The following is a 22,465-nucleotide window of genomic DNA, read 5'->3' as shown; positions in this document are numbered from 1 at the left end:
GTGTGCTTACTTGTTTAGGTCACCCATTCTTGCAGGAGTGTAAATGAACTGCTTTGCTGAAGGATCTCTGTGGGCCTGTTCGTTGGTACGACAAACGTTTCTCACAGGTTGGAACCCGATGGGTCACAACTGCATATCCATCTTCCTGACACACCTTGCACCCAGAGCTAACCCTGCCTGTGGGAGCTGTGCTGCCTGCTCCCTGGCACCAGGTGTGCTTCCATACCTTTGTGCCCACTCTTGCTCACGATCCAAATGCCAGTACTGGAATACGCAGTGTTAGTGCTTCACTTGAAGTGATCGGCAGCAAAACCTGGACATCTCTGCATTGGGTTTCAGAACTGAGCTGGCCACTGAGACCGGCCATCCCAGGCCAATCTTCCTGAAAGGCACATACATTATTCTACACTGCACACTTGTAGGAAAATAACTCAGAAATTTAGAATGATGTGGTTATTTCGTGTAAGATGTACTCTGTATATATATACAAGTTAAAAACATAGTCAGGCACACACAGTTAGTACCACAGCTAACACTGAGCAAGGACAGCCTGCAGTAACTAGACCTTGAAGTAGGCAATTAATTAAGTTTTAAGGGTGTCTCATGTAAATCACCAACTTGGCAGAGAAGAATTAAGGTCTATATGGGTAATTGGACTTCAGGAACACAGGAGGTGATAAAGAAGAACCAAAATAAAGATTTACTGCTGAACCAGTCTTGTGCAGTTGGAGCTATAGAACATGAGATATGGTGTCCTTTACGTGAATGTATCTTATTATAATGTCATTATAAGACTAAAAAAACACATCTCCACGTCAAAAAAGACCCCTGCCCATGTGAAGACTCTTCCCCTGAGCATGTGTGATAGTAGAAATAGTGATTTAGCAATATTATAATCGTTAACCAATCACTGTAGGGAGGATGGACTTGGAAGCTTGCGGACTTTACAGTTCCTGTGTCATACGCAATGGCAAATTCCTTTGTTTTGCTTGCTTTGTGGGAAGGCACCCAGCACCCCGCTTACCAAAGGGCTTTGGCCCAGAATTGCAGAGCTCTCCAAAAACGATCAAAGTCCTCGTTTTGCCTGATCTCCTCGCTGGAAAATCCAGTGCCTGGAGCGCGGGAGGAGAGGCAGGCAGCCGCGGCTCGGCGGACACAAACCCACCCCGCTGCTGCTGCTCCTCACAGCCCTGCCCCGCGGTCTCCGCCCCGGGAGCCGCGCCGGGGGTGCCCGGCGCAGGGCCTGGGGGCACCGGCCCCTGCGGCTGCCGTGGGCCGGGGCGGGGAAGGAAGCGTCTGCAGCAATTAGCCAGCCCTGGCTGATCCCTTGGCCGTTCCTCAGGTAACTCGTTTTCTTCTCTAGAGAAGTCAGTGGGACGAGCTTGTGCTGGGTCGTGCCTACGACTAACTTCAATTTAAAACAGAGCTCGGAGGGCTTAGGTTGGTTTATTTTGCTGTGATAGGGCTAAGTTAGAAGTATACAAATCTGTAAGTAAATAGTGAGGCAAGCTCCACAGAATAAATAAGGCCAGCTTCATTGAGCACTGAAGTTGATACTTAAAAGTAGTCCTTTTTATTTGCCCACTTGTCTCAATCCGAGTTGTATTTTCACATTTTTCTCTGCAATGTGAGGACCAGAACATAGAACATGTCCATTATAAGAATGTGTTACATATAACTATAGCTTTCTACATACATGGAGGCAGATAATCTTACGTAAACAGGAAGTTTGAAGAGAGACAGCTTAAAAAAAAAAAAAAAAAAGTCAGCAATACTGCCGATGATACTTGTCCAAAACCAAAATTGTCATATCCTTAACAGGTATTACATTCAGCAAACTGGACAAGACACCTGATGTTTGAATAATTATGTTCAGGAGCAAAGCATTCAGCCTGTTACAACCAATTTCCTTGCTGTCTGGCCAGTCAAATTTGGCTTATAAATTTATTCATCCAGCTGTTGTTTCTCGTGGACACTGCTGTCACAGAAGTGTGGATTACAGAGAGATGTACAAGACATGCCCAGGTAGTGCTGGAGCACAAACAATAAGTGCTCCTCAGACCAAGGTTAGTATCTGGAGAGTCCCCTTCCCTCTGCAAGGTTCATAGAATCATATAGAATCATTGAATGATTTGGGTTGATGAGACCTTAAAGATCATCTAGATCCAACTTCCCTGCATAGGCAGGGACACCCCCCACTAGATCAGGTTGCTCAGAGCCCCATCCAACCTGCCCTTGAACACTGCCAGGGATGGGGCTTCCAGAACTTCCCTGGGCAACCTGTTCCAGTGTCTCACCACCCTCAGTGTAAAGAATTTCCTCCTTGTGTGTACCTTAAATCTCCCCTTTTCCAGTTAGTTCACCTCTAACACTATGATATTTTAGCGTGGTATGTGGTCCTAGCAGAATCCCAGTTCTTGAGCCAAAGCTGAAGCCCATTAATGGTTCACGCGCACAGCAAACACGGCTGAAATTGTGGCAGATTCGGCATGTCCACGCTAATGAAAAGATTAATTACATCCAGCTAGCCTGTTTCTAGTGTGCACCAGCTGGTTTCTTTCAAGCTAAAGCAGCTATTGCTGCATTGCACTGTGTCTTCCTCAGGGATCATCTTTCTGCTTGTGAAGTTTAGGAAGTGCTTCCAAAATGAATGCAGGTCTGACACTGACCTTCTTCATACATGGTGTACTGGAATGAAGGAGGAAGTGGTGATGAAGGCAAATGGTGTAATTCAGTGCTGCCTTACTGGCATCTGCCAGCCAGTTGATGATATCTAGCACTCAGATTTCCATCACTTAACAGCATAAGGTTCAGTTGCCATCCAGTTTGAGTAAGTTGCTGCAGGAGCATCAAGTTGGGATCATCAAGAAGCTGGACAATGCTGCCACAATAGGACATCAAACCTTTTTTCTATGTGTCATTCATTCTGGAAGATGAATCTAGTTTATACTGCCAAGGTCATGTGTGATATTTCAAGAAATACTCAGACTAATTTGCACAATTTTTATAACCATATGGAGCCAGGAGGGTTCAAAATATTTCAGTTGGCAAGAAATAGATTACATTTATATATAAGAACACAATAATCCTTTGTAATATGTTTGCGTTATTAATGTCATTGCTTTGTTTGCTGCTGTTCAGAACTGGTTAGTGTTATCAGATACACTGTTTGTGGTGAACTACAGACCTGTCCTAACATGGAGGCATCTTCTAGCCCATGTACAGCAGCAGACTGGAACTGAGGCAGAAATGCAGGTCACGACCAGGATAAAGCAGTATTACTGCTGTTGAGATTGTAAGCATTTAACAGATGCCGCTGGGATAAGCCTGAGTTTGCTCAGGACAAGGGTTCAACAGAAATTTCTAATCTGCATTGATGCCTTTTTGTCACAGGTTTGAATTCTGATTACTTACTGAATGCTTGTATGAGAGGACTGAAGCAGCAGGAAATCTCTGCCTAGCATTGGGTGCCCCGAATAAATCAGCATATTTCTGTGGAAAATGTTTCTGTTAGCACAGACATCCATAGTTAGCCCAACACCAGGTTTCCTGGACCCAAGTGTAAGACACAGTATGTGATAGAGACCTCAGTCAAGTGGAGCACAGCAAACATAATTGTAGTCTATTAGATATGACTGTTGTTAAGATATGCAGCAAATCTTCAGGTACCATTTTTGTCAGTAAGGACTGCCTCTAGGCATGTGGTTATCTGTGGCTCCTCTATCTTATTGCAGGATATGGTTGCAGCAAGGACTAGGCACAAAACTATCTGGGCAGGGAAAGACTTCTGATATGAAGAACTGTGCTGTCAATGGGTCTTTATAGTATGACCTCTAGTGCTCTTTGCCACCCGTTCAGCATATGGCCATGGATGTGCTGAATTTTGTGGGAGATAAGTTTACGTACAGATCTGGTTGTTTAAAACACTGAAGGCAAGCACTGTAGTAGCTCTGCAAGGATGGCCCTGCATCGTACCAATTTTTAGGCCTAAACCATTCCTGACAGATGTTTGTCAGACCCATCTGAGCCTCAGTACCTTCATATACTACCTGCAGCTTCACCAACTGGAATTAATGGACAGGAAACCTTTAGTAACTTACTAGAGGCCTGTTTCATACCACTGCTATATAGAAATGAATTTGTTAATAAGGTTGAGAAGCTTATCAGATTTATATTAAATCAATATGGATTCAAAACTAAAATTGAACTATTTGAGAGGAACACCTTGTAGCACTGGATTTAGATCAAGGGGGATAAATATTCCTTGGTGTTATGAGCACTTAGTGAAAATACCATTAAGTTGTCTGATGTACCACACTAGTGCCAAGTGACTATGGATTTATTCTGTATCATTAAAAACAGTATTGAGTTCTGTCACTTTCCTTTTTTACAGATGTGAATTTAAATGATCACTACAGCATCACTCCTTTAATGATGTCCTAAACAAAGGAGTATTTCTTCTGTTCTGCTGTTGCAGGTCATGGCAGAAGAAGAGTTGCCAGGTGTTTTGATTCTTGATATAGGAGGAATTCATGGTGTGCTCGACAACATTGCAGCACTTTTGAAAAAACACTTTCGCCTTATCACCATGAAGGAATTTCTTGAAAACAAAAAAGAAATGAGCAAAAAAATCCAATCTGTTTTCGTGTTTGAGGGCAGGCCAACTATTGACTGGGAGCTTCTAGAAAGCCTGCCTAATTTAAAGGTAATTGGAAACTGTGGAGTTGGAGTCGATCACTTAGACCTGAAAATGATTTCTAGCTTTGGCGTAAAGGTGACAAACACTCCGCATGCTGTGGCAGACCCAACAGCAGACATAGGAATGGCCTTGATGCTGGCCTCTGCCAGAAGACTAGTGGAAGGTAATGTTTTAAATTTTCCTGTATATTAGATACTTCTTTGGCATATCTCAGTCTTACTATGATAGAGATGATTCATCCAAATCAATATCTGGGATGCTTTTACGGGTAAAAAAATTTCAGAGGACTCCATTTTCATAGGCCTCTGCTTTTCCAATGTGCTGCTTTTTGTTAAGACAATGGCCTTTGTCTAAATTATGCACTTTAAAGTTCCTTGTGGTACGCTCTTTGGAATAATGTCTGGGGTGTAATTCTCCTCTGGCTGTTCACTGGATGCTTTTTTTATAGCCATAAAAATTGAATACAAAATGCATCCAAATCAAATGTCACCACTTCTCTGTTTCCCCTTGGACACATGTTGGGAGCTACAGAAAGGTACAAAGCCTTAATGGCCGTGTCTTGATCTCTAGAGCAGTAATTAGTAGAACACTTCGTTTTTTCCTGCTTCTATGAATAATTTGTCTAAGCCAATGGGTTATATTTCTAGAAGAGCATCAATGTTATTACTGAAATAGCTTATAATCCTTTTGACAAATTTATTCTGAACTGTATCACCAAAATTAGTTTGTATCCTTAAAGGTAAGCCCTTTCCCCACGTGCCCTTGCTATTCAATGCCTTTCAGGGGAAGGAAGATGTCAGTAGAGACCATCACAAGAAGTTGCCTCTGTCTTCAGGGACTCAGTCTTGCTGTCACTGCTGCTCCACCCCTGAGCATGAAATAACACCTCTTTCCCTGTGATGTTTTCTCTGTTGCATCTTGCTGGACCTCATGTTCTTTGTATATAAGCTCATAGAGATCCCTGGCTGAGCAGGAATTTGCAGTCTTCACCCCCACTCAAGCAGTGGGGCTGCTTGGGGTTGTGATCCAGAAGAAAACAGAAGAAAAGGGAAGTCAATGCTTGTGGGGTAGTGACAAATAAGCTATTTTTGAACTTCCAGTAAAATACTTCAGCAACAGGAAACTTAATTCCCTGAGCAACAATTCCTACCAGCACAGTACCCAGGTTGGAGCCCCCCTGTGTTACTGGCTCCAGCCCTGGCTGCTGGGAACCGTACCATCCAGGCCCTTCTATAAACTGGTCAAAATTGGCAAGGAAGTTTTGTAAGGGGTGCTTCAGAGCCCCAGTGCTGTGATGGTGAGAAGCTTTTTTTCTTTCCCCCAGACTTACATTTATGGTCAGTTTGTACTCATTTGGCATGTATTTACTTTCAGGCTGCCAGATTGCATTTTCTCCTGACACAAAGTATTTTACTGCTGACTGGCTGGGAGTGGAAGTAACCAGAGCGACACTTGGGATCATCGGGATGGGCAACATTGGGTACAAAGTGGCTCAGAGAGCCAGAGCCTTTGACATGAGGATCCTGTACCACAACAGGAACCGGAGGTAAAAATGTCTGGTTTCTGCATGTAATTTGTCAGGGGCAGTGAGAGAAACCACAGCTCTGTTCTGTGCCCCCAGTCTTCCTGAATATTTGTGACACCTGTAAGCAGCATGAGGAGTAGCAGTGTGCCACCACTTCCTGACTTTAGCTCCCTATTGCTTCCCTTGGGAAGCAACTCCCCCTCGCCTCCTCTCTCTGGTGCTCACTCTGCCCCAGTCAGCTACTAGCAGTCTGGAACTAGGGCTGTGTAACCCTTTTGAAGCTATTGGCCAAACAAACCAGCCCTTGTGCCCTTATTGTGTCCCTTGACCTGCCAGACTCTTCAGGATTCTGGCAGCATCCCTGGCCCACCTGACCAGTCACACCTCTCCTCAGCCCAGTCAGATCACTCATTATGCCAGCACCAATGACAAGGGTCTTAATTTCTCTTCGCGTTACAGTTCCCTTCCTTTCATATTTCACTTCCCCTTCATTCCTTTCCTCCCAAAGTCCTAACTCACATGTCAGGCAAGGAGAGATGCTACAGGGGTTGGTGTAGACTCAGGGAAGAGTGGGGTCTGACTGCATCCCCAGCCTAATATCATCTACATACTTTGCCTTCACACTCCACTGTATCACTCCACTGTTCTGCCATTCCTCTAGTCTCTGTCTCCCTCTAGCCCACATCATTGCTGCCTTGCTTCCACTATCTGTACCTATCCATGTCTTTTTCTTTACATTGGCTGCAAATCTCTTGATCTCTATGCTGTTCCAGATCTCTCCTAGGGTTTATTGATTGTTAAAGCCGGTTAGAAATAGTTGTATCAATTTGTGGTTGTGTGCATTTTTCCTTCAGAAGAAAGGAGGAGGAAGAGGCAGTTGGTGCTCACTACTGTGAGAAGATGGAACACTTGCTACAGCAATCTGACTTTGTAATGTTGGTTGTGAACCTGACTCCTGAGACTCACAAACTAATTGGAAAAAAGGAGCTGGAGCTCATGAAACCCACAGCTACTCTTATAAACATTAGCCGAGGTAGGATGACCTAAAAGCCATATTTGTGGCTCCACAGTTAAAGCTGTGCTTTGTCTGATTTTATTACATCCCCCCCTGTGACCTCAGTGTGTGATATCCCTGTATTGTTAGAGTCATTAAGTAGTTGGTAGTCTACAAATGAATGACTTATAGATCAGATACTGCGTGTTTAAAGATCCTATGGAATTTAGGGTTGGTCATCAGATGTTCTGTTGTGTTTAGCCTTATCCTAAAGACAGCTTTTTTAAGTAGAAATAACTGAAAGATTTATCATCACGGATGATGAAAGGGTTAAGAGGAAAAATGTAAGTTTTATTGGAACAGCAGTGTAGAAAAGAAATCTCACATGGGATTATAGATCTGTTGGCACTGAACAAGCATATGTGAGAGATTATTTTCAGTAAACAAAGCTGAGATAAAAGAGTGGAAAGCTTGAAGAGATTAAATGAGTTGTCTATAATATTATCAGAATTCAGTGTCAAAATGAGACTGAAAATGTGACAGAAACTGGTCACATCGCAGGAAAAGCCTGATGCAGTGGACCATAATCTTCCTCTAATTAAATACTAATAAATTAAATATCTGCTTTGTTTGGTTAATGTTTATTAGAAAGACATCCTACTTTCTAACAAGATGAAGAGCCTGTCATTTTTCTCACTAGACCCTTAAGACTTTTCCCCCCTCCCAGGTAAAAATATATGTATTAACTCATCACAATAGCAAGGTTTCACACCTGCATTTCATTCAATGCAGGTGCAGTTATTGATCAAGATGCATTGGTAGAAGCTCTCCAGAATAAGGTTATTCGGGCTGCTGCCCTGGATGTGACATACCCTGAGCCTCTGCCGAGGTAAAGAAACCTGTCTTATGTTGTATTAATCTGAAATGTTTTAAACTGTGTGCAAAAGTGTGCTCATAATCTTGATGTCCATGGTGAGTCTCTCTCACTGTTTAAGGGCAAAACCTTAGCCTGTCTCACAGAATCATAAATGAATTACAAACTCTTCACCTTTCCCACATCTGGGAGTTCTTTGCTAGCCTAACTTAACAGGCAAGTCAACAAGACCAATAGAGAGGAAAAAGAAACGGGTAAGCAAGCTTCCCACAGGTTTCTGCTGGTTCTGTGCCTGTGGTTCTTTTATCTCAATATACCATTGCTGTTTCTTGAGCTTTAGTTCTTAACAACCAGCATGGGATAGCTGCAGGGTAAATTCCTTGTGTAATGCATTCTGTTGTTTCTGTTTCTTACAGGGATCATCCTTTATTAAAATTAAATAACATCATCATAGTCCCTCACATTGGAACCGCAACAGTCCAGGCTACCCGTATGATGGCAGAAGAAGCAATAGCAAACATGCTGGCTGTTCTCAATGGCCAACCCATTCCAAGTGAAGTGTTTCCTAAATGATATGTGACAGATGATATAAATGAAACTCACATGTATGGCAAGGCACTATTTTTTACTGTACCACTTTTAAATTAAAACAAAACCAACCTATTCCTGCACTGCTCTTGTCATGATACTGCAAAGCTGTCGTCTCACTGGACTCGATCTGTACTGTTATTTACAATTCTAAAAAATAAAGTGGAACTAATAAAAGGGATTTGTTTGAAGATTTCAAACTGAGCAGTTATGTACGTTGATATCCTCAGTGTGTTATTTCAATGAATACCTGTGTTCTGCTACATAAGGATAAGCAAGTACACCAAGCAGTTTGTGTAATGCTCTCAAATATTTTAAAGGTGACTTGCACATTAATTCTCTACAGAAATTTGACTGAATCCTGGAACATTTTTCAGCCAATATTGCAATATTCTATTTTTATATCAAAACACTGAAGAAAGCAGACTCCTTTGAAATTATTGTAGGCCTAAGGTTTTCTAATATAAGAAGGGCTCTGCTTCTTCTACATGTTAAATGAAAGCAAAGCCAATAATTGAAAATTTATCTTTGATTTTCCTAGGAAACCCAAGAGATTTAGCTCCTTCATGCAATCAGAAATTATGCTTTTATCTTGAATAACCATGAAATAATGGTATATCTACAACTATGGTGAGGGCACAGCCCAGGGCCAAGCTTTTTCTTACATTTTCTTTCCTAAGAGCAAATAACAAAGTCAGAAAATTCAGTAAAATGTCACTTCCATAAAATCAGGAAGGCTTTCTACTATTTTGCCATATGGTCAGGCTTCTTTAAGGGATGGTAAAATGAAGTTTTAGCACAGGAAGTATAGATAGGCCAAGAGATAAGACATTCAGATGCAAATAGTGAAATACTACTAACAAGACAATAGCAAGCATTGGCTATAGCTGATTCGGAGATCTTCAGCCCTTGAACAGCTTTCCTTGCAGCTCTTCCCAAAGCTGTCAATTCACAGAACCTCTGGGAGCCACAAATAGGTAGTGATTCCTGAGAATAACCCCCACGTTTTAGTCTGAGTGTTTAAGTCCTTCTTGGAAAACACTTGCCTAAGTGTCTTTTCTTTCGTTAACTCATGATAGCCTCAGCAGAAGGTGCCCCAGGAGAAGGCATCTCAGAAGTCACTGGTGTCTCTCCAGGACAGGAGACTGCAAACATCTCTACAATAAAGCATTTAAAAATTAACCTAGTAGCTCAAAGTTCATTATAAAGCTCTGCAATTTATTTTCATAAACTAGATTTGGTCCAACATTTTTCTAAACTACTTAGACATTTGTGATTTCAGGGTCAGGAAAGAAGTTTATTGCACCAGACTACTGATGGCCTGAAACTAAACAATTAATGAGAAATAGTTGTGTGTTATAAGCTTGGTGGCAGTGCTATGAATCTTTACAGATCATGAGGAACAGAACTTTTTCAGACTTGATAATGTGAATACCTCTGTGAGTGTGTGTGTATAATTGGTAGTATAATTAAAAGAGCTGCTTTTTTGTCTCGTTTTGTTTGCCTCCCTATCTATATAGTTTATAAGATCTCTTGTCATAGATGTCACAAAACAGGACATGAAAATGATTATTCCTTACAACATCTAGAAATAATTATGTCTTTCTTCTGACACTTCGTGTCTTCTCTGTGCAGATCATGGGAGGAAGAGAGTTACCTGGGCTTTTGGTAAATGAAATCAGTGGCTTACATGGAATACTGCATGGCCACATGTCATTCCTGAAGAAACATTCCTACCTCATCACCAGGAAGGAACTTCTTGACGATTGAAAGCATGTGAGTAAAAAAGACCAAGCAATCTATTCTTGGTGGCACAAACCAGAGGAGCTCCTCCAGAGCCTGCCAAACCTGAAAGTGATTGCAAATTCAGGACTGGGGATAGATCACCTGGATCTGAAGTTTATAGCTGCCTTTGGTGTGAAGATGGCTACGTCCTGTTTCCAGCAGCACAGCAGATACTGGGATGGCTTTGCTGCTGGAATTTAGTTTTTAGACTTGATTTAATGGTTTCAGATGAACAACACACTGAAGTGTGCTTCCTACATATACAAACTTCCAATTTCATTACCTTCTTCATCAGGACGTATTCAGTAACTATGACATTTGGCTGACATAAAACATGCTTCTTGATGTGACAGCGTTACAGTGCTATAGACCAAAAGGGGGGGAATGCCAAAAATTGGTCAATTGCTGCAATCACAGGGTGGCAGAAGAAATTAGATTGTGGCGGAGAGCACAGGCACAGAATAAAGGTATATGCTGAAAGCTGAGGCTGACAGGGGCATGGGCATATTCTCAGGGACTGAAATGGATTGGTGGCAAAATAGGGAATTTAGAGGGCATTAGAGAGCAGCAAGGCAGCTTGTTCCAGTTTCTGCTAGTAGCATCCTTTCTAGCTTCCTCCACAAGGAGGAAACAGATTAAAAGATTAATTTCTTGTTCTCATCTACATAAACTATCTTTGGTGTCATTTCTGATAGTGCTGCACGACTGAGTTTTGTTCTGAGGCATTTTTTCCTACTTTCACAATATTAACATGTTTTAGAAGAGCTGGCAATATCAGAAGATTGACATACCAAAAGCCTGTCACTTTGCTAGCAGACTAGTAAGTGTACTCTCTGTGCATATAAGTATACCTGTGTTGTAGACCTATCCAAATTTTTGCATGTTTACCAGATAATTATGGAAGTTACCAAGTAGTGATTTTTAAAGAAGGCACACTTTTCTTTCCAAGGAGAGTGGCAGAGGTGAATAGGAAAACTGTACTTAGTCTAAATAGCAAAACCAACATCTGCTGTTATTCTCCACATTACATTTTCAAACTCTTCAGTGTTACTGTCAATAATTATTTTGATTGTTGATGCAGAACAGGGCAATATTTCTATGAGTCTAAAGCAGTAAAAGGATTTTTAGGGGAGCTTACATCACAAGGCTTTTTGTAGGATGGTAAGAATAAAAGGAAATGTCACATACGTGTGGCAGGGAAAGGTGATATAATAGGGAGTAATTTAGAACATTATAAAAGCTATTGCTCTTTAGAATTGTGTGTTGGTAACCATTAAAAGTGTGACAAGGCCAGACTCTTTTGCCTTGTTCCTCTGTGTTGGACCCCTTTCATGTCTTATATTGAAACGTTTTCCTTGCAGGGTATCACGTTGCAGTTTCCTCAGTGAAGCCAATTTTCTGGGAATTGAAATTACTGGAGCTACTCTGGGGATCATTGGCATGTGCAGCATTCAATATCATATTGCTCTGAGAGCCAATGTGTTTGAAACTAATATTTTGTACCACAACAGGACACGGAGGTAAAGATACGTCTTGACTCTAGTTACAGCAGAGACTCTCTTTTAGGTAGTTAGTATTTCTTTTTCAAGGAATTATGTCAGGAATATAGCAAGAACTAAGGGAACAGGGCCAAAACAAAAGAGAAATACGTTAAGTGTTTCCTCACATCACTCAGATAATAGTTGGCTGTGTCAGGATTTAAATTTTTATGTAAATGCAAAAACTCCTTTTTCTTTGCAGGAATGTGAGTATGCCCTGTGCTGGATGGACCCATTTTGTGTATTACAGAGCATATATTCACTATGAAAGTAGGTAACAGGGAAGATCAGAAGTCTCAACCCTAGGACCCCTTAAAATGTTTAGCTCCCCCTTGCAACCCTGCACAAAACCCTGAGCCCCAGGACGGTCCTGTTAACTCTCCTCCCCATCCTCACAACCCCGAGCACCGGGAGAGTGCTGTAAATTTCCCTCCTCCTTCTCCAACCCCTGTGAATTCCCCACCCCCTGCATGAAACCCTGAGCACTATGACAGCGTTTACAAGGAAGCTGCGAGTGCTCCCCCTTTGATAAATTGTCTAAAATTGATAAAGGAATTGGGACAACGTAAAAGAGATTTGAAGAGTTTTCCCATCCAAGGGGGCAACCACCGATGGAGGGGCTTGGTGGAATGTGTTTCCTCTCTGGGAAGTACCTCTTGGTCCCAGACAGGTGGGATATGTCAGTGCCCGGCTGACAAGCACTGAGGTGTGGAACTTGAAAAAAAGAAATGAAGTCACTTACTGAGGACCCTGTCAGCTTATCCGAACAAATGGATCAATTTTTGGGTCCTAATTATTATTCCTGGGCAGAATTGATGTCTATCCTGAATATTATGTTTAGTGGAGAATGGGGAATGATCAGACGGGCAGCTATGCAGGAATGGGAAAGGAGGAACCCCCCTGAGCAAAGGATAGTCCCAGTGGAGCAAAAATTCCCCAGTGTGGATCCCAATTTGGATAATAATAACCCTGTACACCAGAATAATATGAAAGACCTGAGAGAACTAATAATACGAGCGATTAAAGAGGCTGGCCCAAGGTCCCAAAATTTTATGAGGGCATTTGAGGTCCAGCAAGGGAAGGATGAGTCCCCATCACTCTTTTTACAATGATTACAGGATCAGATGAGGAAATATTTGAGGATGAACCCTGAGGATCCTGTGCCCCAGAGATTGTTAAAAGTGCATTTTGTTACTAAGGCATAGCCAGATGTTCAAAATAATGTGAGAAACTGCTAGAAGATTTATTGAGGGAAGCACAGAAAGTGTATGTGAACCGGGAGGAAGAGAAACAAACAGGAGGTTAAAATCATAGTTTGCACAATGAACCAAGTTGTGAAGCAGAGATGTGAACCCATAGTGCAACAGAGAGAGAGAGTGGAAACAGGGCTGATGGCAGGGGGAATGGAGAATGAGAGCAAGAAGTACACAGAACAAAGTAGGAGAGAGTCAGGGCAAGGATTGTCTGGTAGCCTTCCATCAGCTGAATGTTATAACTGTGGCAAGCTGGAGCATTTCAAAAGGCAATGCTTAGACTTGAAGAGGGAAGAAAGAGCGATTCCAATGATTAATTTTGAAACTCAGGAATTATGGGATCAGGGGTTCTCTAAGTCCCACCTAGAGCCCTTGATAAATATAAAGCTGGAACCTTTATACTTAAGAAGAGCTAAACTTTTTGGTAGATCCAGGAGCAGGCAAAACCTCTTTAAACCATGTCCCTCCGGGGCTAGAATTAACCTGTCAACTCGTACTTGTCACAGGAATAGAAGGGGAAAGGTTTGGAGTCCCTACTTTTGACTCTACAAAGCTTAAATTTGGGAATAGAAAAGCCCAGGGACAGTTGCTGTATGTTCCTGAGGCAGGTGGTAACCTATTGGGCAGGGACATGATTATACAATTGGGCTTGCAAATCAGAACTCGCTTAGAATGTATGGTTATTTCTATGAATGTATTAACAGAACAAGATGAGGCTGGCATAGATCCCATAGTGTGGGTCAGAGATGGTAACAGGGGAGGTTTGAAAATAACCCCTTTGAAAACTGCATTGCAAGAAGCACATGAGGTGGGAAGGCAAAAGCAATATCCCACCCCTATTGAAGGGAAAAAGGGTCTTCAGCCAGTAATTAAAACCTTGCTCAAAGATGGGCTATTGGAACCCTGCATGTCTCCTTTTAATACACCTATCCTACCAGTACTGAAGTCTGATGGATCTTATAGACTGGTGCAAGACCTGAAGAAAATTAATGAAATGGTTAAAGTCCAGCACCCTCTAGTCCCTAACCATTATACATTGATGAGTAAAATATCACAGGAACACCAATGGTTTAGTGTCATAGACCTCAAAGATGCTTTCTGGGCCTGCCCAGTAGACCCAGAAAGCTGGGACCTGTTTGCTTTTGAATGGGAAGATCCTCAGGGCGTAAATAACAGCTTAGGTGGAAAGTTTTGTCCCAAGGGTTCACAGAGTCTCCTAATTTATTTGAGCAAGTGCTGGAGCAAGTTTTGGATCATTTTGAACCACCTCTAGGGGTTTTACTGTTGCAGTAAGAAATGCACAAGAAGTAAAACAAGCCACAGACTCACTTTTAAACTTTTTGGGGAAACAGGGCCTATGAGTCTCAAAGACAAAACTCCAATATGTGGAGAAAGAGGTTAAATATTTGGGACACCTTATTTCAGAAGAAAAGTGGAGAATTAACCCTGAAATAATCCAGGGAATTGTAGATCTGCCACTTCCCCAGACAAAAAAAAAAAAAAAAAAGAAACATTTTCTAGGTCTAATTGGATATTGCTGCCTGTGGATTAAAGCCTATGCACTAAGGGCAAAAGAGTTATACCTTAAATTACTAGAAGAGGAACCCAACGTCCTTATCTGGACTGATAATGAAGCAAAACTAATCAAAGAATCAAAGCAGAGTCTGATAACTGCCCCTGTCTTGGCTCTGCCATCCTTAGATAAACCCTTTTGTCTGTTTGCCATGGTGGATGAAGGAGCAGCTTTGGGAGTTCTCATCCAAGAAGCGGGGGGGGGGAGGGGAAGCAGCAGCCGGTGGCTTATCATAGAATCATAGAATCATAGAATCCTAGGGGTTGTAAGGGACCTCGAAAGATCATCTAGTCCAACCCCCCTGCCAGAGCAGGGTCACCCAGAGCACATCACACAGGAACGTGTCCAGGCGGGTTTTGAATGTCTCCGGTGAAGAAGACTCCACAACCTCTCTGGGCAGCCTGTTCCAGGCTTATCTGTCTAAACTTTTAGATCCAGTATCCTGGGGTTGGCCAGAGTGTGTGCAGGCAATGGCAGCCATTGCCCTTTTGGTAAGACAAAGCAGGAAAATAACTTTTGGGGGAAAATTGACTGTAAGCACACCACATCAAGTAAAAACAATTCTGACTCAGAAGGCTGGAAGGTGGCTGACAGACTCTAGGATCCTGAAATATGAGGCTACATTGATTGAAAAGGATGATTTGACTTTTAATAGAGTTATGTCTGAACCCTGCCTTCTTTCTATGGAAGGGTGATAATGAGGACTCATTTGGAACACAGGTGGTTGAACATAATAGAATACCAAACCAAGGTCTAACCAGATCTTAGAGATACACCTTTGCATGCAGGATTTCAGCTGTTCATAGATGGATCCTCAAGAGTAGTTCAGGGAAAGCAGCACAATGGGCATACTATTGTAGAAGGGGTAAGCAGTGAAGTTAAAGAAATGGGGCAATTACCCAATGGATGGTCAGCCCAAACATGTGAATTATATGCTCTCAACCAAGCATTACTGATGCTAGAAGGCAAGGAAGGAACGATTTACACTGATTCCAGATATGCCTTTGGAGTAGTGCATACCTTTGGGAAAATCTGGGAGGAGCAGGGGCTGATAAACAGTAAAGGGAAGGAGTTGGTCCATGGAGAACTTATTCAGCCTGTGCTGCAGAATCTGATGCTGCAGGCAGAGGTAGCTGTAGTACATGTTAATGGGCACCAGAAAGGAAACTCCCCACAAACTATAGGGAACAGGCTGGCAGATGAAACTGGTCGAGCAGTCCTACAGTCCGAAGTAATAACAATTAATTATCTCACTCCTGAGGTGCCAGCTCCAATGACAAACCCAATTTTTGAAGAAAAAGGAAAAGAAGCTATCAAGGAACTGGGGGCAACAGAACAAAATGGAAAATGGTTATTCGCATATGGTAGAGAAAAGTTAAACAAACAAACCATTAGCTGTTCAGCATCAGGAAGTCACTGGGGAACAGCTAAGCAAATTTGTGAAGGATGTATGGTTTGTAGGAAAAGCAACAAAAAGGTGCTAAAAAGGCAACCTACAGGGGGGCAAGTTCCAGGTTTAAGACCCTTTCAGAATATTCAGATTGACTTTACTGAATTACCAAAGATGGGCCAAGCTAAATATTTGCTGGTTCTGATAGATCATCTAACAGGGTGGGTAAAAGTATTTCCCCTCAACACAGCCACTGCAGCAACAGAGTAATCCTGGAGCAGATCATTCCCAGATATGGGAGAGTGGAAAATAGAGATTCAGATCAGGGAAGACATTTACCTCCAAGGTGTTACAGGACTTAATGAACAGCCTGGGGATTTCTTGGGATTTCCATACCCCTTGGCATCCTCCCTTGTCTGGAAAGGTAGAAAGAATAAATCAGACCTTGAAAAAGCAGTTGTCAAAGTTAGTGCTGGAAACTAAATTGGTTTGGACTAAGTGTCTACCTATTGCTCTGCTAAGAATCCAGACTGCTCCTTGCAAAGACACAGGAGTGTCACCTTACGAGATACTGTCCGGATTTAGGCAAAAGTGGTGGACTTCCGCAATTTGAAACTAAAGATATTTTTCTGAAGAACCATATACTCGGGTTGTTGTCTTCTTTGTCCTCCCTCAGGCATCAAGGGCTCCTGGCACAGACTCCACATTTGGAATTTGCAGTGCACCCATTTCAGTCTGGAGACTGGGTCCTGGTTAAATCTTGGAAGTAAGCCAAACTCCAACTGACCTGGGAGGGACCATCTCAAGTTCTATTGACTACAGAGACTGCTGTCCAGACAGCTGAGAAAGGGTGGACTCATTATACCCAACTCAAAGGACCAGTAGAGCCTCCACTCGAGAAAGAACAGTGGTGCGCCTACCCAGCTGAAAACCCCTTGTGCTTTAAACTGAAGAAGCAATAAGTATGAAACAATGATAACTGAAGTAGTGGTTGTAGCAATCTTGATTATTATAGTTATTGGGTTAATATTTATCTGTTGTATAGGAAAACATAGGGGCATAAAAGGAGAAGAGAACCATTTAGTGAAAATGAGGGGGGATGATCATTAATAGTGAGTTGTTGTCTGTGGAACATCCAAGGGTTTCAATACATGAGGGCTGCAGTATATCAGGGCTATCCAGTCAAATTGTGGATGAATATAACCAAAAAGAGCACTCACCAAGCCACACAGTTTGATGCATGCCAGATACTGGATTGTGGACCCTTAGAATCCCAGAGGCAGTTGAGACACGTGGATAAATAGTTGTATCCTGAAAGTGGTTCAGCAGTACACAAGCCATGTGGGCAATGGTCTAGTGTATGGTTCATGACTGCTGCTCAGGGATGGACAGCCCCTTGTAGTCAGGGGAAGCCTCTGAAAAACCAACTCGATGTTTAAGGGAACATCTGATCCCAACTGTCAGCATCTACAATGTAATCCTCTAATCATCAGTCTTACAAAAATTGACAAAGAAGTTAATCGCACATATGGGTTTGGAGCTGAAATAACTGGTACTGATCCATTGGGAAGGTTTAGAACAGTGTGGAAGTTAAAGCCTGAATTGGAAAAGGCACGTCCTACTATTTTTCCTAAAATAAAAACCTGGATTCCTCCAAATGATCCAAAAGTAGTGACCTTAACAGAGGTCAAGGATATAAAGCAAACCTTTGAAATTGAAACAAATGCCTGGGTAGAATGGGTCAAATACACAGTACAAGGTCTAAACCAAAGTAACTGTTATGCTTGTGCCTCAGGGAGCCCTACTGCACAAATAGTTCCTTTCCCATCAGGTTGGAGCAAGGACCCACAAGGAATGAAATGCATTATTGCTTTATACCAAGACAGACTGCATGGGGTGATGAGGCTTGTAAGTCTCTCGCTGCTTTTTCCTGCTGTGCAGATCAAAGTCCTCAGAGTGCCTCCTGCTTTCTTTGTAGTGCCTGGTAACCATACAGCTTGTCTCTCACGACAGGATGTGAATGCTGCCAGGTATCTCAGAGATTTGGAGATGTGTATTGAGTCACTGAATGTGACTGGTGACAAAGCAGGAAACTACTCAGCTATGAGTGTCCCCGGGGCAGATCTGTGGTGGTACTGTGGAGGAAAAATTCTAAGGTCTGTGCTCCTTTACAATTGGAAAGGTACCATTCCTTCACCCTGGCTTACATAAAAGAGCCACATGCTGGGAGGGAAAGAACAAAAAGGGTATCTTTGATGATAGGATTTACATCGATGCAACTGGGGTCCCCAGGGGAGTTCCTGATGAGCACAAAGCTAGAAACCAGATATCTGCAGGATTTGAACCCTTCCTGTTCTGGTGGGTAGCAATCAACACAAATATGGACTGGACAAATTATATTTATTATAACCAACAAAGTTTCATCAATTATATGAGAGATGCAGTCAAAGGAATTGCAGAACAACCGGATGCCAGCAAAAGGATGGCATGAGAAAACAGAATAGCCTTAGACATGATACTGGCTGAAAAGGGAGGTGTATGTGTAATGCTAGGGAATAGGTGCTGTACTTTTATCCCAAATAATACTGCCCCTGATGGTACAATAACTAAAGCACTGCAAGGACTCACTGCTTTAGCAGATGAATTAGCAGAAAATTCAGGAATAGATAGTTCGCTCACTGGATGATTAGAATCCTGGCTTGGGAAATGAAAGGGGATGGTATTTTCCATCCTTACATCCTTAAAAAGATAGTGTCAGGGGTTCTGATTGCAATAGGAAGCTGCATAATCCCATGTGTACAAGAACTTGTTCAACATCTCATTGAAACTGCTTTCTCAAAGGAAATGCCCTTAAATCCACCTCTGTACACTAATACAATGCTACTATTAGAAGAACAAGATGATCTCCTTTTATAACCTGATGACCCGACTATTGGACGAGGGAAAGGCTGTGGATATTGTCTGTCTGGACCTCCAAAAAGCATTTGACACGGTTCCCCATAGAACTCTCATAAAAAAAATGGCTGCTGATGGCCTGGATGATCACACGATCTGTTGGATCAAGCACTGGCTGGATAGTTGGGCCCAAAGAGGTGGTCAATGGAGTCAAGTCCAGCTGGGGCCAGTCACAAATGGTGTTCCTCAGGGCTCAGTGTTGGGACCGTTTCTGTTTAACATCTTTATTGATGATCTCAATAAGGACATAGAGTGTATTATCAATAAGTCTGCAGATGACACCAAGCTAGGTGGGAGTGTTGATCTGCATGAGGATAGGGAGGCTCTACAGAGAGACTTGGATAGATTGGATCGTTGGGCTCATGTTAATGGTCTGGGCTTCAACAAGGTCAAGTGCCGGGTCCTGCCCTTGGGCCACAACAACCCCAGGCAACACTACAGGCTGGGGAAGTGTGGCTGGACAGTGTCTGGCAGAAAAGGACCTGAGGGTTCTAATTGACAAGCAGCTGAGTAGGAGCCAGCAGTGTGCCCAGGTGGGCAAGAAAGCCAATGTCATCCTGGCTTGTATTAGAAACAGTGTGACCAGCAGAAGGAGAGAGGTGATTGTCCCCCTCTACTCAGCACTGGTGAAGCCACACCTGGAGTATTGTGTCCAGTTTTGGGCACCTCAATTCAAGAGAGATATTGAGGTGTTGGAGTGAGTACAGGGGAGGGCAATGAAGCTGGTGAAGGGCCTAGAGAATCAATCTTATGAAGAACGCTTGAAGGAGCTGGAAATGTTTAGCCTGAGGAAGAGGAGGCTGAGGGGAGTCCTCATCTGTCTCTGCAACTACCTGAAAGGACATTGTAGAGAGGTTGGTCTCTTCTCACAGGTAATTAGTGACAGAACAAGAGGGAATGGCTTCAAGCTGCAACAGGGAGGGTTTAGACTGGACGTTAGGAAATTTTTTTTCACAGAAAGAGTGGTTAGACAGTGGAACAGGCTGCCCAGAGAGGTTGAGTCACCATCCCTGGATGTGTATAAGAGTTGTTTGGATGTGGTGTTGGTGGATATGGTTTAGGGAAGAGCTTTGTTGAGTAGGGATGATGGTTGGACCCCAAGTGTCTTTTCCAACCTGAATAGTTCTATGATTCTATTATTCTATGAAAATAATCCAGACTGCCTCTCCCCTGAAGAGAGATGTGAAATCATGTTGTCTGAACTAGAGGCATCTTACAGAACAACAACTTGAGATAATGCGAAAAGCAACAGTAGTGTAAATAAAAGAAGGGGGAATTGTTATAAATGTAGTGTTGTTTTTGCACCATAATAGTTTGGTTCTGCCATAATGAGAAAAATTTAATTAAACTTTATGGTGACTGAAAAGTAAGATATCTGGGCACTCCAGGGACACCTGTGGTGATTGTGGTCCAAGAAACCGAGGGACTTAATTGAGCTCCATCCATAGTAACAGGGGGAGGTGAGGTATCTGAACCTTCCCAGGTACATGGAGCAGGATTTATGGCCCAAGATAAGACAGAACAAAGTCACTTAAGGCACCAGATGGTATAGATAGTTTTGATGGCTGGGAAGACGAGCCAAGAAGGCAAGAAAGGTCAGAATTAAACCTTAAAAGGTAAAAAGTAAACCCCTAGAATGGAATGTGTAAACAGGGGTAGGAAACTTACAGGATAATTAGAAGCATCAGATGGGCTGTAAACCCTGGAGTACCCAGCCAGTGGGTAAACAGGGGAGGGAACTTTGTGTTGGGAAGCGGGAATATAAACAGTTATTCACCTTACTATGGGTGTGCTTACTTGTTTAGGTCACCCATTCTTGCAAGAGTGTAAATAAACTGCTTCGCTGAAGGATCTGTTTGGGCCTATTAATTGGTGCAACAAACATTATTCAAACCCATAACAAAGGGTTTATTTTATACACCAAAATTGCACACTTATCTTCTCTCTAGGTATACCCAATTCATTTATCTACATGACTGGTTAACTAGTTCTTCCACTTCTAGTGGTAACGCTTCTACTTTTCACTAGGAATGCTCAGAGGGTGGGAGGCTTTTGTGACTAGGGGTCCTTCCAGCCTGAGGGAGGGTATTTTATATATATATATAATTATATATATAAATAAATAAAAATGTATATATATATATATATAATTTTAAAGAATTGAGTTAACAGTATGTTTAATTGATTAATTGATTAATTTAATCTGTTATCTGATTTGTTTGCGGCTGAAGATTGAAGAGATTAGTGGTTAAGGATCTTTCATTCAACTTTTCTTCATGCTGAGATAAGTTCAAGTAAACATCCCCTTCCATTGGTCACGCTGATCTGTCTTCTTTACATCAAAACCAGCAGGAATTTTACCAAGTATTTAACTGGATTTCCAGTTGCAAACTTTAAAAGAAGCTTCTGGACCGTGCACTGCAGTGGCTGAAAGACAGGCATGCAGTCATTCCCTACTGTTGGACTTGAAGCCTTCCAGAAGGGAACAGTCAGCTGAGACTAAATTCACCTTTGTTTACCACCTGTTTGCTACATAAATGTGGTAATCAGGTCCTTTAGTTTTTATACCAGTGCCATTACTGAGGAAAATACTGTTGTTGTCGGTTAGTAATTGAAAAAAGTAAAATTTTGGGTAAAAATCACATAAGAGAACAAAGAGACATAGAATAAAAACAGAGCATACATAACACTAAACCAGCAAAAATTAGAGAAAAACATGTCCCAAGGAGTCAACAACCCATCCTTGAGAAACAGGCCTGCAATACAGGTGAAAGGGATGAAAGACAGTATTTCCATAACTTACTTTGCTGTGAAAATATCACTAGGTTGAAAACAGTGACTAGTTGGACTTACTGTATTAACATCTCTTGAGCATATTAATGTACTATTAGCATACCCACTCATAGGCTAGAGGGAACTCTACTAATGAAAAGCCCCCTATTCTTTGAGCATATGTAGTGAAAATTTAAGGACTGTCACTTTAAATGGAAGTGAAGAACTAGTTGACTGATCAGGTATATGAGTGATAGAATATAAACTAATCTTACATATTTCCGTATACAAATGTGTGTTTCAGGAAGCTGAGCTTGCTGTGTGGAATACCACCGGGCTCCCTTTTCTGTGCAGAACTGGAAATTAAAGCAACTATCTCAATCTTGTATGCGGATCAGCTTATTGCACACTGGGTGATGGACCCTGCTTTCAGGGCACGTTCATGACTGATGCCCTGAAATACAGCATCTTATTTTTTTTCCTCACCAGGAAAGAACAAGAGGAGCAACCTGTCAGTGT

At 42.2% G+C, this 22,465-nt stretch overlaps 1 protein-coding gene and 1 long non-coding RNA gene across 4 annotated transcripts; both read left to right on the top strand.

Annotated features, from left to right (window-relative positions):
* The first annotated feature begins 958 nt into the window (after positions 1–958).
* Positions 959–10,451, top strand: LOC127380712 (probable 2-ketogluconate reductase). Of its 3 annotated transcripts, none has more exons than XM_051610138.1 (8): positions 959–1,342; positions 1,822–2,066; positions 4,478–4,862; positions 6,074–6,245; positions 7,082–7,257; positions 8,011–8,107; positions 8,509–8,645; positions 10,316–10,451. In XM_051610138.1, the coding sequence occupies exons 2-8, from the start codon at positions 1,869–1,871 to the stop codon at positions 10,354–10,356; spliced, it is 1,206 nt and encodes a 401-aa protein (XP_051466098.1). In that variant the 5' UTR covers positions 959–1,342; positions 1,822–1,868; the 3' UTR covers positions 10,357–10,451. The 3 variants fall into 3 exon arrangements, with proteins under 3 accessions (XP_051466098.1, XP_051466096.1, XP_051466099.1); XM_051610136.1 differs by having other exon boundaries at positions 7,079–7,257; XM_051610139.1 differs by lacking the exon at positions 1,822–2,066 and having other exon boundaries at positions 960–1,342; positions 7,079–7,257.
* A 1,437-nt stretch (positions 10,452–11,888) lies between these two features.
* Positions 11,889–21,022, top strand: LOC127380713 (uncharacterized). Its single transcript, XR_007888562.1, has 2 exons — positions 11,889–11,985; positions 12,206–21,022. It is a non-coding gene; the product is annotated as an uncharacterized LOC127380713 (long non-coding RNA).
* The last annotated feature ends 1,443 nt before the right edge of the window (positions 21,023–22,465 follow it).

Source organism: Apus apus, chromosome 2 (genome assembly GCF_020740795.1).
Source record: "Apus apus isolate bApuApu2 chromosome 2, bApuApu2.pri.cur, whole genome shotgun sequence".
Lineage (NCBI taxonomy): Eukaryota > Metazoa > Chordata > Aves > Apodiformes > Apodidae > Apus > Apus apus.
The sequence above is the reverse complement of the archived record's forward strand: the minus strand, read 5'-3'. Positions and strand labels throughout refer to the sequence as shown.

What these genes read in the sequence shown, in the direction of transcription:
- LOC127380712 (XM_051610136.1), top strand. Translation starts at nt 1,869, where the DNA reads ATGTTCAGGAGCAAAGCATTCAGCCTGTTACAACCAATTTCCTTGCTG. An exon ending in TGCCAGAAGACTAGTGGAAG is followed by an intron (nt 4,863 to 6,073) that starts GTAATGTTTTAA and finishes ATTTACTTTCAG; the next exon opens with GCTGCCAGATTGCATTTTCT. An exon ending in CAATGGCCAACCCATTCCAA is followed by an intron (nt 8,646 to 10,315) that starts GTGAAGTGTTTC and finishes TTCTCTGTGCAG; the next exon opens with ATCATGGGAGGAAGAGAGTT.